The 14622-nt window shown below is 46.0% G+C and overlaps 1 protein-coding gene across 1 annotated transcript in view; it reads right to left on the bottom strand.

Annotated features, from left to right (window-relative positions):
* The window catches only part of sema4f (sema domain, immunoglobulin domain (Ig), transmembrane domain (TM) and short cytoplasmic domain, (semaphorin) 4F), a 144623-nt gene extending 141472 nt beyond the window's left edge, over positions 1–3151 (bottom strand). The window contains exon 1 of the mRNA XM_046320451.1: positions 2199–3151. Coding sequence (XP_046176407.1) covers positions 2199–2289 — 91 coding nt within the window. The 5' untranslated portion in view covers positions 2290–3151. The remainder of the gene's footprint in view (positions 1–2198) is intronic.
* Positions 3152–14622: the final 11471 nt, after the last annotated feature.

Raw genomic sequence — 14622 nt, 5'->3', positions numbered from 1 at the left:
TATTCCCTCTATCACTCTGTTCCCTCTATCACTCTGTTCTCTCTATTCCCTATATCCCTCTATTCCCTCTATCACTCTGTTTCCTCTATCACTCTGTTATCTCTATTCCCTATATCCCTCTATTCCCTCTATCACTCTGTTCCCTCCATCACTCTGTTCCCTCCATCACTCTGTTCTCTCCATCACTCTGTTCCCTATATCACTCTGTTCCCTCTATCACTCTGTTCCCTCTATCCCTCTATTCCCTCTATCACTCTGTTCCCTATATCACTCTGTTCCCTCTATCACTCTGTTCCCTCTATCACTCTGTTCCCTCTATCCCTCTATTCCCTCTATCACTCTGTTCCCTCTATCCCTCTATTCCCTCTATCACTCTGTTCCCTCTATCACTCTGTTCCCTCCATCACTCTGTTCCCTCCATCACTCTGTTCCCTCCATCACTCTGTTCCCTCTATCACTCTATTCCCTCCATCACTCTGTTCCCTCCATCACTCTGTTCCCTCTATCCCTCTATCACTCTGTTCCCTCTATCCCTCTATCACTCTGTTCCCTCCATCACTCTGTTCCCTCTATCCCTCTATTCCCTCTATCACTCTGTTCCCTCTATCCCTCTATTCCCTCTATCACTCTATTCCCTCTATCACTCTGTTCCCTCCATCACTCTGTTCCCTCTATCCCTCTATTCCCTCTATCACTCTGTTCCCTCTATCCCTCTATTCCCTCTATCACTCTATTCCCTCTATCACTCTGTTCCCTCCATCACTCTATTCCCTCCATCACTCTGTTCTCTCTGTTCACTCTGTTCCCTCTATCACTCTGTTCTCTCTGTTCACTCTGTTCCCTCTATCACTCTGTTCCCTCCATCACTCTGTTCTCTCTATCACTCTGTTCACTCTGTTCCCTCCATCACTCTGTTCCCTCCATCACTCTGTTCACTCTGTTCCCTCTATCACTCTGTTCTCTCTATCACTCTGTTCTCTCTGTTCACTCTGTTCCCTCTATCACTCTGTTCTCTCTGTTCACTCTGTTCCCTCCATCACTCTGTTCACTCTGTTCTCTCTATCACTCTGTTCTCTCTGTTCACTCTGTTCCCTCTATCACTCTGTTCCCTCTATCACTCTGTTCTCTCTGTTCACTCTGTTCCCTCTATCACTCTGTTCCCTCTATCACTCTGTTCCCTCTATCACTCTGTTCTCTCTGTTCACTCTGTTCCCTCTATCACTCTGTTCTCTCTGTTCTCTCTGTTCCCTCCATCACTCTGTTCTCTCTGTTCACTCTGTTCCCTCTATCACTCTGTTCCCTCTATCACTCTGTTCCCTCTATCACTCTGTTCCCTCTATCACTCTGTTCCCTCTATCACTCTATTCCCTCTATCACTCTGTTCTCTCTATCACTCTGTTCACTCTGTTCCCTCTATCACTCTGTTCCCTCTATCACTCTGTTCCCTCTAACACTCTGTTCCCTCTATCACTCTGTTCCCTCTATCCCTCTGTTCCCTCTATCACTCTGTTCCCTCTATCCCTCTATCACTCTGTTCCCTCTATCACTCTGTTCCCTCTATCACTCTGTTCCCTCTATCACTCTGTTCCCTGTATCCCTCTGTTCCCTCTATCACTCTGTTCCCTCTATCACTCTGTTCCCTCTATCACTCTGTTCCCTCTATCACTCTGTTCCCTCTATCACTCTATTCCCTCTGTTCACTCTGTTCTCTCTATCACTCTGTTCACTCTGTTCCCTCTATCACTCTGTTCCCTCTATCACTCTGTTCCCTCTATCACTCTGTTCCCTCTATCACTCTGTTCCCTCTATCACTCTGTTCCCTCTATCACTCTGTTCCCTCTATCACTCTGTTCCCTCTATCACTCTGTTCCCTCTATCACTCTGTTCTCTCTATTGTCACACCTTCAGCTGGGTTCAAATACACTTGTTGACCTGTCCATACAGCTCTAGCACCTTCTGAATCAGCTAACCATAAGGTGCTATGGGCTACCTCCAAAGTAGTACACTATATAGGGAATATGGTACAATTTGGGACAGATCACAGGCGCCTGTGCAGCATTGTTATTTGTGCTATAATGCAGTAAGAAATACCTGTCCTAAATCAAGTAGCTGTTTCGAGGTTGTTGACGTTCGCTTGACAACATGATGTCTTTACTGTCTGGATCATGTACATATAGAGGACTATAACTGACGCTTACCTCTGACACTGCCCAGAGTGGCCGTCCGACACCTGGAGAGCGAACACACCACCGAGAGGAGCAAGAAGATCACCCTGCCAGACGCCCTCATGTTTCGGCTCCGGGCTCACAGTCGTACCGGTAGGCTCTGGTCCTGGGTCCTAGGTTTTAACGTAAAGGTCCCGGTCTCAGCTGAGAGGCGACATCATGCGAAGAGGCTATAATCCCCGGTGGATGTGTGTTTAGATTCTTCCGTTCGGGGCGCTCAAGGAGAACGCACAATCCGAAAACAACACAAGGAAATTGAATACAATGTTAAAACGTCTCTAAAATGAACTAAAATATAATATATATATATATCAATATATATAATATATTGTAATTGTTCTTTTGAATTGACTCACAGGCCAACGATAACGCAGTTTAGAGCTGTTGCCATTGGCGTCGGCTAATGGGGATTCTAATACATCGAATCAAAATCAAATAAAACATCGAATCAAATAACTGCATCAGTTTTCAGCGTACAGTCCATTTAGCCATTTGAAGACAGAAACATTTAAATAGCAGAGGTCAACATAAATATGGATTAAATATAAATATTGTTTATGTTATTTCTCACGAACTGCGTGCAAAGTAATGCAAAGTTAGGAGACATTTATAGTGCCATCCTTTGGTAATAATGTCCATTCTGTATCTCGAGCTCTTGAGGTTTTATTCAGCACAAGACGTCTCTCTCTCTCTCAGCTCCGGTCCCCGTCGCTCGCTCGTGCTGTCCCGCTGTTGGTGGTGAAAAATAATTCAAACCGTCCGAATATAAATCTTAACAAATGATCCCCGTGAACTAAATAAGGAACAAATAAATAAAATTCCTCTCGACCTCCGATAAAACTAATTCTACCCCTGGTAAAAGTGAAACGACCGTGGAATAGGGGTAAAGTGTAGATGTAATGTAAATTCGTTGTGAACCGCCTGAAGAGCGCAGAGCCAGTCTCGAGCCCCGCCCCACCGAGTGACACTGGAAACGACAACAGGTAAGGTGATGATGTCATGTGATCAGATTAAGTTTATCATAGTATTTTTATAATAATACCAGTGTAGGACTATATACAATATCATGATAATAATATTTATATTTTATATTAGGCCTAATGTTAGTAATTATAATGTTATAAATCCTGATAAATAGATCATGTTAACAACGTGAGGCAATTTGGCTTTTATAACGTACAGATATCACATTTGAATAGCCATCTGATAAAAAGTGTCAATCAAGACTGAATTTGAGAATATGTATATTTTTTAAATAACGTATTACTGTCTTGGCGTAAACGCCTATAGTGAAATGGGTCAACAAATACATATGATTCCTTTTGACTGAATCTAGACGTCTTTAATTTATTTACGTGTCTCAATTTAACCTGGTAATATTCCCGAGCGCATGCAGGGCAAAACAAGGGTTCGTGACGGACGATTGATGATCAGTGTAAACAGAAGTGTCAGATCAGCGCGTGCGACACGGTGCGGTTCACTGCTGCCGCGTCTTTGATAAATCCATTGAGGGTTTGCTACTTGTGAAGACTTTTCAACTCGGCCTCCATCTGTCCCCCCCCCCCCCCTCTTTCTCTCTAATCTGGACGAGAACAACAACATCAGAGGGAGCGCGTGGGTGACTCGACTCGCAGGATTTCACAGGGCCACCGGGGTATGGGTGTCGAGTAGTACCAACCCCGAGGACAAAGGACCAGGGTCAGGACACGGATTAATGTAGAGGAGGAGGAGAGGATGAAGGTGGGGAATTGAAGAATATAATAAAAATAGAGTTGAAAGACATGAGAATCTGATGAATATATTGACTGTTTTAACATTTATAGTCCTTTTTATGAAGGCGTTTTGAAATAGGCTATATTAACTATATTAACTGATTGGAAAGCCCACAGGCATACAGTATAAATACACACAGACAGGGGTGAATCCTAACCTTGATTTAAATCAAATGTATACCTAGTCTCCCCATATGTGCTTAATTATGTGAACAATCTATTTAAATGGGCATAATACCAGGAGACGCACACACACACACACACACACACACACACACACACACACACACACACACACACACACACACACACACACACACACACACACACACACACACACACACACACACACACACACACACACACACACACACACACTCTCTGCAGTGCATTCCCTGGTGAAGCATCAGCTAGCCCCACATCCTATAACATGCGCATGAATTAGCGGCAGGAACCAATCAGGCACAGCGAGAGGTTTTTAAAGGGATTGTCACGGTTACTTATCGGTCCTCCATGGCTGTGTCCTTGATGGAACCCTATTCCCTATATAGTGTTCTACTTTTGACCAGGGCCCATAGTGTGGTGCACTATTTAGGGGATAGGGTGGTGTTTGGGACACAGGACTCCATATTATTATTCAGCTCCTGGTGTGAGGAAGAGGCAAGCCGTGACCCTGCACTGGCCTGCTTAATGTAGAGGTGTGTGTGCATGTGTGTGTGTGTGTGTGTGTGTGTGTGTGTGTGTGTGTGTGTGTGTGTGTGTGTGTGTGTGTGTGTGTGTGTGTGTGTGTGTGTGTGTGTGTGTGTGTGTGTGTGTGTGTGTGTGTGTGTGTGTGTGTGTGTGTGTGTGTGTGTGTGTGTGTGTACCAGCCAGAGTTAACTCCCACCCTCCTGGTGAGGCAAAAGACATCTGAGTCGTCTCTGTTAATAATGTCTTCATGGATCCACGGGAGGGAGGAAGGAAGAGAGGGAGGGAGGGAGGGAGGGAGGGAGGGAGGGAGGGAGGGAGGGAGCAGATGTCACAAATTGCTATATAGAAAACCAGCCATCTTTCCCTCCCTCCCTCCCTCCATCCCTCCCTCCCCTCTTTCCATCACAATCTCCATCCCTCCCTCTCTCCATCCCTCCCTCTCTCTCTCCATCACAATCTCCATCCCTCCCTCTATCATCCCTGCCTCTCTCTCCATCACAATCTCCATCCCTGCCTCTCTCTCCATCACAATCTCCATCCCTGCCTCTCTCATCCCTGCCTCACTCCATCACAATCTCCATCCCTGCCTCTTTCTCCATCACAATCTCCATCCCTGCCTCTTTCTCCATCACAATCTCCATCCCTGCCTCACTCCATCACAATTTCCATCCCTGCCTCTCTCTCCATCACAATCTCCATCCCTCCCTCTCTCTCCATCACAATCTCCAGCCCTGCCTCTCTCCATCACAATCTCCATCCCTCCCTCTCTCTCTCTCCATCACAATCTCCATCCCTACCTCTCTCTCATCACAATCTCCATCCCTCCCTCTCTCTCTCTCCATCACAATCTCCATCCCTGCCTCTCTCTCATCACAATTTCCATCCCTGCCTCTCTCTCATCACAATCTCCATCCCTCCCTCTCTCTCTCTCCATCACAATTTCCATCCCTGCCTCTCTCATCACAATCTCCATCCCTCCCTCTCTCTCTCTCCATCACAATCTCCATCCCTGCCTCTCTCTCCATCACAATCTCCATCCCTGCCTCTCTCTCACTCCATCACAATCTCCATCCCTGCCTCTCTCTCACTCCATCCCTCTCTCCATCCCTGCCTCTCTCTCACAATCACAATCTCCCGTCAATCAATCAAATGTATTTATAAAACCCTTTTTACATCAGCCGGAAATGGTTATGTAAAGATTCATGTCTGTGGGGACCGTGAAGAGGTTAGAGAAACTGTGTGGAGGGGACAGAGACTGACTGCCGAGACAGAGACCTATAACAGAGACTGACTGCCGAGACAGAGACCTATAACAGAGACTGACTGCCGAGACAGAGACCTATAACAGAGACTGACTGCCGAGACAGAGACCTATAACAGAGACTGACTGCCGAGACAGAGACCTATAACAGAGACTGACTACCGAGACAGAGACCTATAACAGAGACTGACTACCGAGATAGAGACCTATAACAGAGACTGACTGCCGAGCTCTCCTCTCTATTGGATCAGCCCCAGACAGAGACTGACTGCCGAGACAGAGACCTATAACAGAGACTGACTGCTGAGCTCTCCTCTCTCCATGATCAGCCCCAGACAGAGACCTATAATAGAGACTGACTGCCTAGCTCTCCTCTCTATTGGATCAGCCCCAGACAGAGACTGACTGCCGAGACAGAGACCTATAACAGAGACTGACTGCTGAGCTCTCCTCTCTCCATGATCAGCCCCAGACAGAGACCTATAATAGAGACTAACTGCCTAGTTCTCCTCTCTCCATGATCAGCCCCAGACAGAGACCTATAATAGAGACTGGCTGCCTAGCTCTCCTCTCTCCATGATCAGCCCCAGACAGAGACCTATAATAGAGACTGACTGCCTAGCTCTCCTCTCTCCATGATCAGCCCCAGACAGAGACCTATAATATAGACTGACTGCCTAGCTCTCCTCTCTCCATGATCAGCCCCAGACAGAGACCTATAATAGAGACTGACTGCCTAGCTCTCCTCTCTCCATGATCAGCCCCAGACAGAGACCTATAATAGAGACTGACTGCCTAGCGCTCCTCTCTCCATGATCAGCCCCAGACAGAGACCTATAATAGAGACTAACTGCCTAGAGCTCCTCTCTCCATGATCAGCCCCAGTCTGAGACCTATAATAGAGACTGACTGCCTAGCTCTCCTCTCTCCATGATCAGCCCCAGACAGAGACCTATAATAGAGACTAACTGCCTAGCTCTCCTCTCTCCATGATCAGCCCCAGACAGAGACCTATAATAGAGACTGGCTGCCTAGCTCTCCTCTCTCCATGATCAGCCCAAGACAGAGACCTATAATAGAGACTGACTGCCTAGCTCTCCTCTCTCCATGATCAGCCCCAGACAGAGACCTATAATAGAGACTGACTGCCTAGCTCTCCTCTCTCCATGATCAGCCCCAGACAGAGACCTATAATATAGACTGACTGCCTAGCTCTCCTCTCTCCATGATCAGCCCCAGACAGAGACCTATAATAGAGACTGACTGCCTAGAGCTCCTCTCTCCATGATCAGCCCCAGACAGAGACCTATAATAGAGACTGACTGCCTAGCTCTCCTCTCTCCATGATCAGCCCCAGACAGAGACCTATAATAGAGACTGACTGCCTAGCTCTCCTCTCTCCATGATCAGCCCCAGTCAGAGACCTATAATAGAGACTGACTGCCTAGCTCTCCTCTCTCCATGATCAGCCCCAGACAGAGACCTATAATAGAGACTGACTGCCTAGCTCTCCTCTCTCCATGATCAGCCCCAGACAGAGACCTATAATAGAGACTGACTGCCTAGCTCTCCTCTCTCCATGATCAGCCCCAGACAGAGACCTATAATAGAGACTGACTGCCTAGCTCTCCTCTCTCCATGATCAGCCCCAGACAGAGACCTATAATAGAGACTGACTGCCTAGCTCTCCTCTCTCCATGATCAGCCCCAGACAGAGACCTATAATAGAGACTGACTGCCTAGCTCTCCTCTCTCCATGATCAGCCCCAGACAGAGACCTATAATAGAGACTGACTGCCTAGCGCTCCTCTCTCCATGATCAGCCCCAGACAGAGACCTATAATAGAGACTAACTGCCTAGAGCTTCTCTCTCCATGATCAGCCCCAGACAGAGACCTATAATAGAGACTGACTGCCTAGCTCTCCTCTCTCCATGATCAGCCCCAGACAGAGACCTATAATAGAGACTGACTGCCTAGCGCTCCTCTCTCCATGATCAGCCCCAGACAGAGACCTATAATAGAGACTGACTGCCTAGCTCTCCTCTCTCCATGATCAGCCCCAGACAGAGACCTATAATAGAGACTGACTGCCTAGCGCTCCTCTCTCCATGATCAGCCCCAGACAGAGACCTATAATAGAGACTGACTGCCTAGCTCCTCTCTCCATGATCAGCCCCAGACAGAGACCTATAATAGAGACTGACTGCCTAGCTCTCCTCTCTCCATGATCAGCCCCAGACAGAGACCTATAATAGAGACTGACTGCCTAGCTCTCCTCTCTCCATGATCAGCCCCAGACAGAGACCTATAATAGAGACTGGCTGCCTAGCGCTCCTCTCTCCATGATCAGCCCCAGACAGAGACCTATAATAGAGACTGACTGCCTAGCTCTCCTCTCTCTATGATCAGCCCCAGACAGAGACCCAGTAGTGATCTTGTCTGTCTCCGGCGTCAGTACATCACTGGGGTAAAGCTTCCTGCCATCCAGGACTCATATTCTAGGCGGTGTCAGAGGAAGGCCCAAAAAATTGCCTAAGACTCCAGTCACCTTAGTCATAGACTGTTCTCTCTGCTATCTCTGCTTTCTCTGCTACCACACAGAAAGCGGTATTGTAAAGGCTCCTTAATTAACAGCTGAACAATTACTCAAATGGCCCCCCTGAATGATTTATTATGACCCCCCCCATGTTAATTATCTATGAATAGCCATTTTACACATTTCCTCGACTAACCTGTTCCCTCGCACATTGACTCGGTACCGATACCCCCCTGTATATAGCCTTGTTATTGTTATGTAATTTTCTAGTGTTACTTTTTTAGTAAATATTAACTTTATTTAGTAAATATTTTCGTAACTCTATTTCTTGAACTGCACTGTTAGTTAAGGGGTTGTAAGTAAGCATTTCACTGTAAGGTTGTATTCAGCGCATGTGACTAATAAAGTTTGATTTGATTTGAGGAGAAGAGGGAATGATTTGATTATTTATTCATTCATCCATCCATCATCCAGCTCTATACGCATTCATCCATCTATCATCCAGCTCTATACGCATTCATCCATCTATCATCCAGCTCTATACGCATTCATCCATCTATCATCCAGCTCTATATGCATTCATCCATCATCCAGCTCTATATGCATTCATCCATCCATCATCCAGCTCTATATGCATTCATCCATCTATCATCCAGCTCTATATGCATTCATCCATCCATCATCCAGCTCTATATGCATTCATCCATCTATCATCCAGCTCTATACTCATTCATCCATCCATCATCCAGCTCTATATGCATTCATCCATCTATCATCCAGCTCTATATGCATTCATCCATCCATCATCCAGCTCTATATGCATTCATCCATCTATCATCCAGCTCTATATGCATTCATCCATCTATCATCCAGCTCTATACGCATTCATCCATCCATCATCCAGCTCTATACTCATTCATCCATCTATCATCCAGCTCTATACTCATTCATCCATCCATCATCCAGCTCTATACTCATTCATCCATCTATCATCCAGCTCTATATGCATTCATCCATCTATCATCCAGCTCTATATGCATTCATCCATCCATCATCCAGCTCTATATGCATTCATCCATCTATCATCCAGCTCTATATGCATTCATCCATCCATCATCCAGCTCTATATGCATTCATCCATCTATCATCCAGCTCTATATGCATTCATCCATCTATCATCCAGCTCTATATGCATTCATCCATCTATCATCCAGCTCTATATGCATTCATCCATCTATCATCCAGCTCTATATGCATTCATCCATCCATCATCCAGCTCTATATGCATTCATCCATCTATCTTCCAGCTCTATATGCATTCATCCATCTATCATCCAGCTCTATATGCATTCATCCATCCATCATCCAGCTCTATACTCATTCATCCATCCATCATCCAGCTCTATATGCATTCATCCATCTATCATCCAGCTCTATATGCATTCATCCATCCATCATCCAGCTCTATATGCATTCATCCATCTATCATCCAGCTCTATACGCATTCATCCATCCATCATCCAGCTCTATACTCATTCAGCCATCCATCATCCAGCTCTATATGCATTCATCCATCCATCATCCAGCTCTATACTCATTCATCCATCTATCATCCAGCTCTATACGCATTCATCCATCTATCATCCAGCTCTATACGCATTCATCCATCTATCATCCAGCTCTATACGCATTCATCCATCTATCATCCAGCTCTATACGCATTCATCCATCTATCATCCAGCTCTATATGCATTCATCCATCATCCAGCTCTATCTATATGCATTCATCCATCATCCAGCTCTATCTATATGCATTCATCCATCATCCAGCTCTATCTATATGCATTCAACCATCATCCAGCTCTATATGCATTCAACTATCATCCAGCTCTATATTCATCCATCCATCATCCAGCTCTATATTCATCCATCCATCATCCAACTCTATATTCATCCATCCATCATCCAGCTCTATATTCATCCATCCATCATCCAGCTCTATATTCATTCAACCATCATCCAGCTCTATATGCATTCAACCATCATCCAGCTCTATATGCATTCAACCATCATCCAGCTCTATATTCATTCATCCATCATCCAGCTCTATATTCATCCATCCATCATCCAGCTCTATATGCATTCAACCATCATCCAGCTCTATATGCATTCAACCATCATCCAGCTCTATATGCATTCAACCATCATCCAGCTCTATATGCATTCAACCATCATCCAGCTCTATCTATATGCATTCAACCATCATCCAGCTCTATATGCATTCAACCATCATCCAGCTCTATACGCATTCATCCATCCATCATCCAGCTCTATACTCATTCATCCATCCATCATCCAGCTCTATATGCATTCATCCATCCATCATCCAGCTCTATACTCATTCATCCATCCATCATCCAGCTCTATATGCATTCATCCATCTATCATCCAGCTCTATACTCATTCATCCATCTATCATCCAGCTCTATACTCATTCATCCATCTATCCATCATCCAGCTCTATACGCATTCATCCATCTATCATCCAGCTCTATACTCATTCATCCATCCATCATCCAGCTCTATATGCATTCATCCATCTATCATCCAGCTCTATATGCATTCATCCATCTATCATCCAGCTCTATATGCATTCATCCATCCATCATCCAGCTCTATACTCATTCATCCATCTATCATCCAGCTCTATATGCATTCATCCATCTATCATCCAGCTCTATATGCATTCATCCATCTATCATCCAGCTCTATATGCATTCATCCATCTATCATCCAGCTCTATATGCATTCATCCATCCATCATCCAGCTCTATACTCATTCATCCATCTATCCATCATCCAGCTCTATACTCATTCATCCATCTATCATCCAGCTCTATATGCATTCATCCATCTATCATCCAGCTCTATATGCATTCATCCATCTATCATCCAGCTCTATATGCATTCATCCATCTATCATCCAGCTCTATACTTATTCATCCATCCATCATCCATCTATCCATCATCCAGCTCTATACTCATTCATCCATCCATCATCCAGCTCTATACTCATCCATCCATCATCCAGCTCTATACTCATTCATCCATCCATCATCCAGCTCTATACTCATTCATCCATCTATCCATCATCCAGCTCTATACTCATTCATCCATCCATCATCCATCTATCCATCATCCAGCTCTATACTCATTCATCCATCTATCATCCAGCTCTATATGCATTCATCCATCCATCATCCAGCTCTATACTCATTCATCCATCTATCCATCATCCAGCTCTATACTCATTCATCCATCCATCATCCATCTATCCATCATCCAGCTCTATACTCATTCATCCATCTATCATCCAGCTCTATATGCATTCATCCATCTATCATCCAGCTCTATATGCATTCATCCATCTATCATCCAGCTCTATATGCATTCATCCATCTATCATCCAGCTCTATATGCATTCATCCATCCATCATCCAGCTCTATACTCATTCATCCATCTATCCATCATCCAGCTCTCTACTCATTCATCCATCCATCATCCATCTATCCATCATCCAGCTCTATACTCATTCATCCATCCATCATCCAGCTCTATACTCATCCATCTATCCATCATCCAGTTCTATACTCATTCATCCATCCATCATCCATCTATCCATCATCCAGCTCTATACTCATTCATCCATCCATCATCCAGCTCTATACACATTCATCCATCTATCATCCAGCTCTATATGCATTCATCCATCTATCATCCAGCTCTATATGCATTCATCCATCTATCCATCATCCAGCTCTATACTCATTCATCCATCCATCATCCAGCTCTATACACATTCATCCATCTATCCATCATCCAGCTCTATACACATTCATCCATCTATCCATCATCCAGCTCTATACACATTCATCCATCTATCATCCAGCTCTATACTCATTCATTAATTCATTAATTAGGACAAGGGAAGAGGAGGAGGGGATAGGACGAGGGGAGAGGAGGAGGGAAGAGGAGATGGGATGAGGGAAGAGGAGGAGGGAAGAGGGTATATGATGAGGGAGGAGGAGGAGGGAAGAGGGGATGGGATGAGGGAGGAGGATGGGGGGAAGAGGGGGTAGGATGAGGGAGGAGGGAGGAGGAGGAGGGAAGAGGAGGAGGGAGGAGGGAAGAGGAGGAAGGAAGAGGAGGAGGGAAGCGGGGAATGGAATGAGGGAGGAGGAGGAGGAGGAGGGAAGAGGTGATAGGATGAGGGAGGAGGAGGAGGAGGAGGAGGGAAGAGGGGATAGGATGAGGGAGGAGGAGGAGGAGGAGGGAAGAGGGGATAGGAGGAGGGAAGAGGAGGAGGGAAGAGGGGATAGGAGGAGGGAAGAGGAGGAGGGAGAAGGGGATAGGATGAGAGCGGAGGAGGAGGGAAGAGGGGATAGGAGGAGGGAAGACACTGGAACTGGACTGGAGGCTGGATAAACAGCTGGATAAAGAGCTGCCCCAGCCTTCTCTCTAGAGAATAGCTTGCACATATGCAAGCACACACACCTCAGGATTGCCAATCTACACCATACTGGGTACGGTGCTATTGCAATCTGCCTGGGGAAGTTGATTCATTTCGTGCTACGTGTGGGTTGTGGGGGGTTCTGGTTTTGTGAGTGTGTGTGTGTGTGTGTGTGTGTGTGTGTGTGTGTGTGTGTGTGTGTGTGTGTGTGTGTGTGTGTGTGTGTGTGTGTGTGTGTGTGTGTGTGTGTGTGTGTGTGTGTGTGTGTGTGTGTGTGTGACAGAGCAGGATGGAAAAATTCAATGAGTCACTTTTACCTGCTGTGTTGTAAGGGTCAGACTCCCCTCTATGACTCTAATCAGCCCCTCTGAGAAACACCCCTAGCAGCAGAGGTAAGCTTAATTTACACAACTAGCAGCAGAGGTAAGCTTAATTTACACCCTTAATTTCTGGTTCTGTGGTGTCCACTAGTACTAAAATATATCTACCATCCGCTCCTCGGTCACGAGTCATGACGGCAGTCAAATTCTACGTGACTGCTTAGTCATGGTAATTAGGCTTCTCCAAGCTCTGATGCTGCTGATGATCATCTATCAAACTTGCTAACTGCCTGGTACTCTTCATGAGAGCCCATGAGTTCATGTTGCGCAACATTTCTATAGGCCATGCAATTGTGTGAGAAAACAGAGTGATGGCCTCTATTAAAAAGAGGAGGAATCCTATCAACTTTCTATACGCTAGGCCTACTATATTTATTTTTCAACATTCCTAATATTAAGCACATTGCTTTGACTTTACAACAATTTTATTTTATCTTTATTTAACTAGGCAAGTCAGTTAAGAACAAAAGGCACCTAAAGGACTCTTGATGAAACCAAGATTGAATGGATGTATTCAAATTTTTTAAAGTGTGGAGGTTCCAAAGGTGTGTGTCAGTGACTTGCAGGCTATATGGGTCGGCAGGGTAGCCTAGTGGTTAGAGCGTAGAGGCGGCAGGGTAGCCTAATGGTTAGAGTGTAGAGGCGGCGGGGTAGCCTAGTGGTTAGAGTGTAGAGGCGGCAGGGTAGCCTAATGGTTAGAGTGTAGAGGCGGCGGGGTAGCCTCGTGGTTAGAGTGTAGAGGCGGCAGGGTAGCCTAATGGTTAGAGTGTAGAGGCGGCGGGGTAGCCTCGTGGTTAGAGTGTAGAGGCGGCAGGGTAGCCTAGTGGTTAGAGCGTAGAGGCGGCGGGGTAGCATAGTGGTTAGAGTGTAGAGGCGGCAGGGTAGCATAGTTGTTAGAGTGTAGAGGCGGCGGGGTAGCCTAGTGGTTAGAGCGTAGAGGCGGCGGGGTAGCCTCGTGGTTAGAGTGTAGAGGCGGCAGGGTAGCCTACTGGTTAGAGCGTAGAGGCGGCAGGGTAGCCTAGTGGTTAGAGCGTAGAGGTGGCAGGGTAGCCTAGTGGTTAGAGCGTAGAGGCGGCAGGGTAGCCTAGTGGTTAGAGCGTAGAGGCGGCAGGGTAGCCTAGTGGTTAGAGCGTAGAGGCGGCAGGGTAGCCTAGTGGTTAGAGCATAGAGGCGGCAGGGTAGCCTAGTGGTTAGAGCGTAGAGGCGGCGGGGTAGCCTAGTGGTTAGAGCGTAGAGGCGGCGGGG

The sequence above is a fragment of the Oncorhynchus gorbuscha genome, linkage group LG21, assembly GCF_021184085.1.
Source record: "Oncorhynchus gorbuscha isolate QuinsamMale2020 ecotype Even-year linkage group LG21, OgorEven_v1.0, whole genome shotgun sequence".
NCBI classification, from domain to species: domain Eukaryota; kingdom Metazoa; phylum Chordata; class Actinopteri; order Salmoniformes; family Salmonidae; genus Oncorhynchus; species Oncorhynchus gorbuscha.
This window is presented reverse-complemented; position numbering and strand designations above follow the sequence as displayed.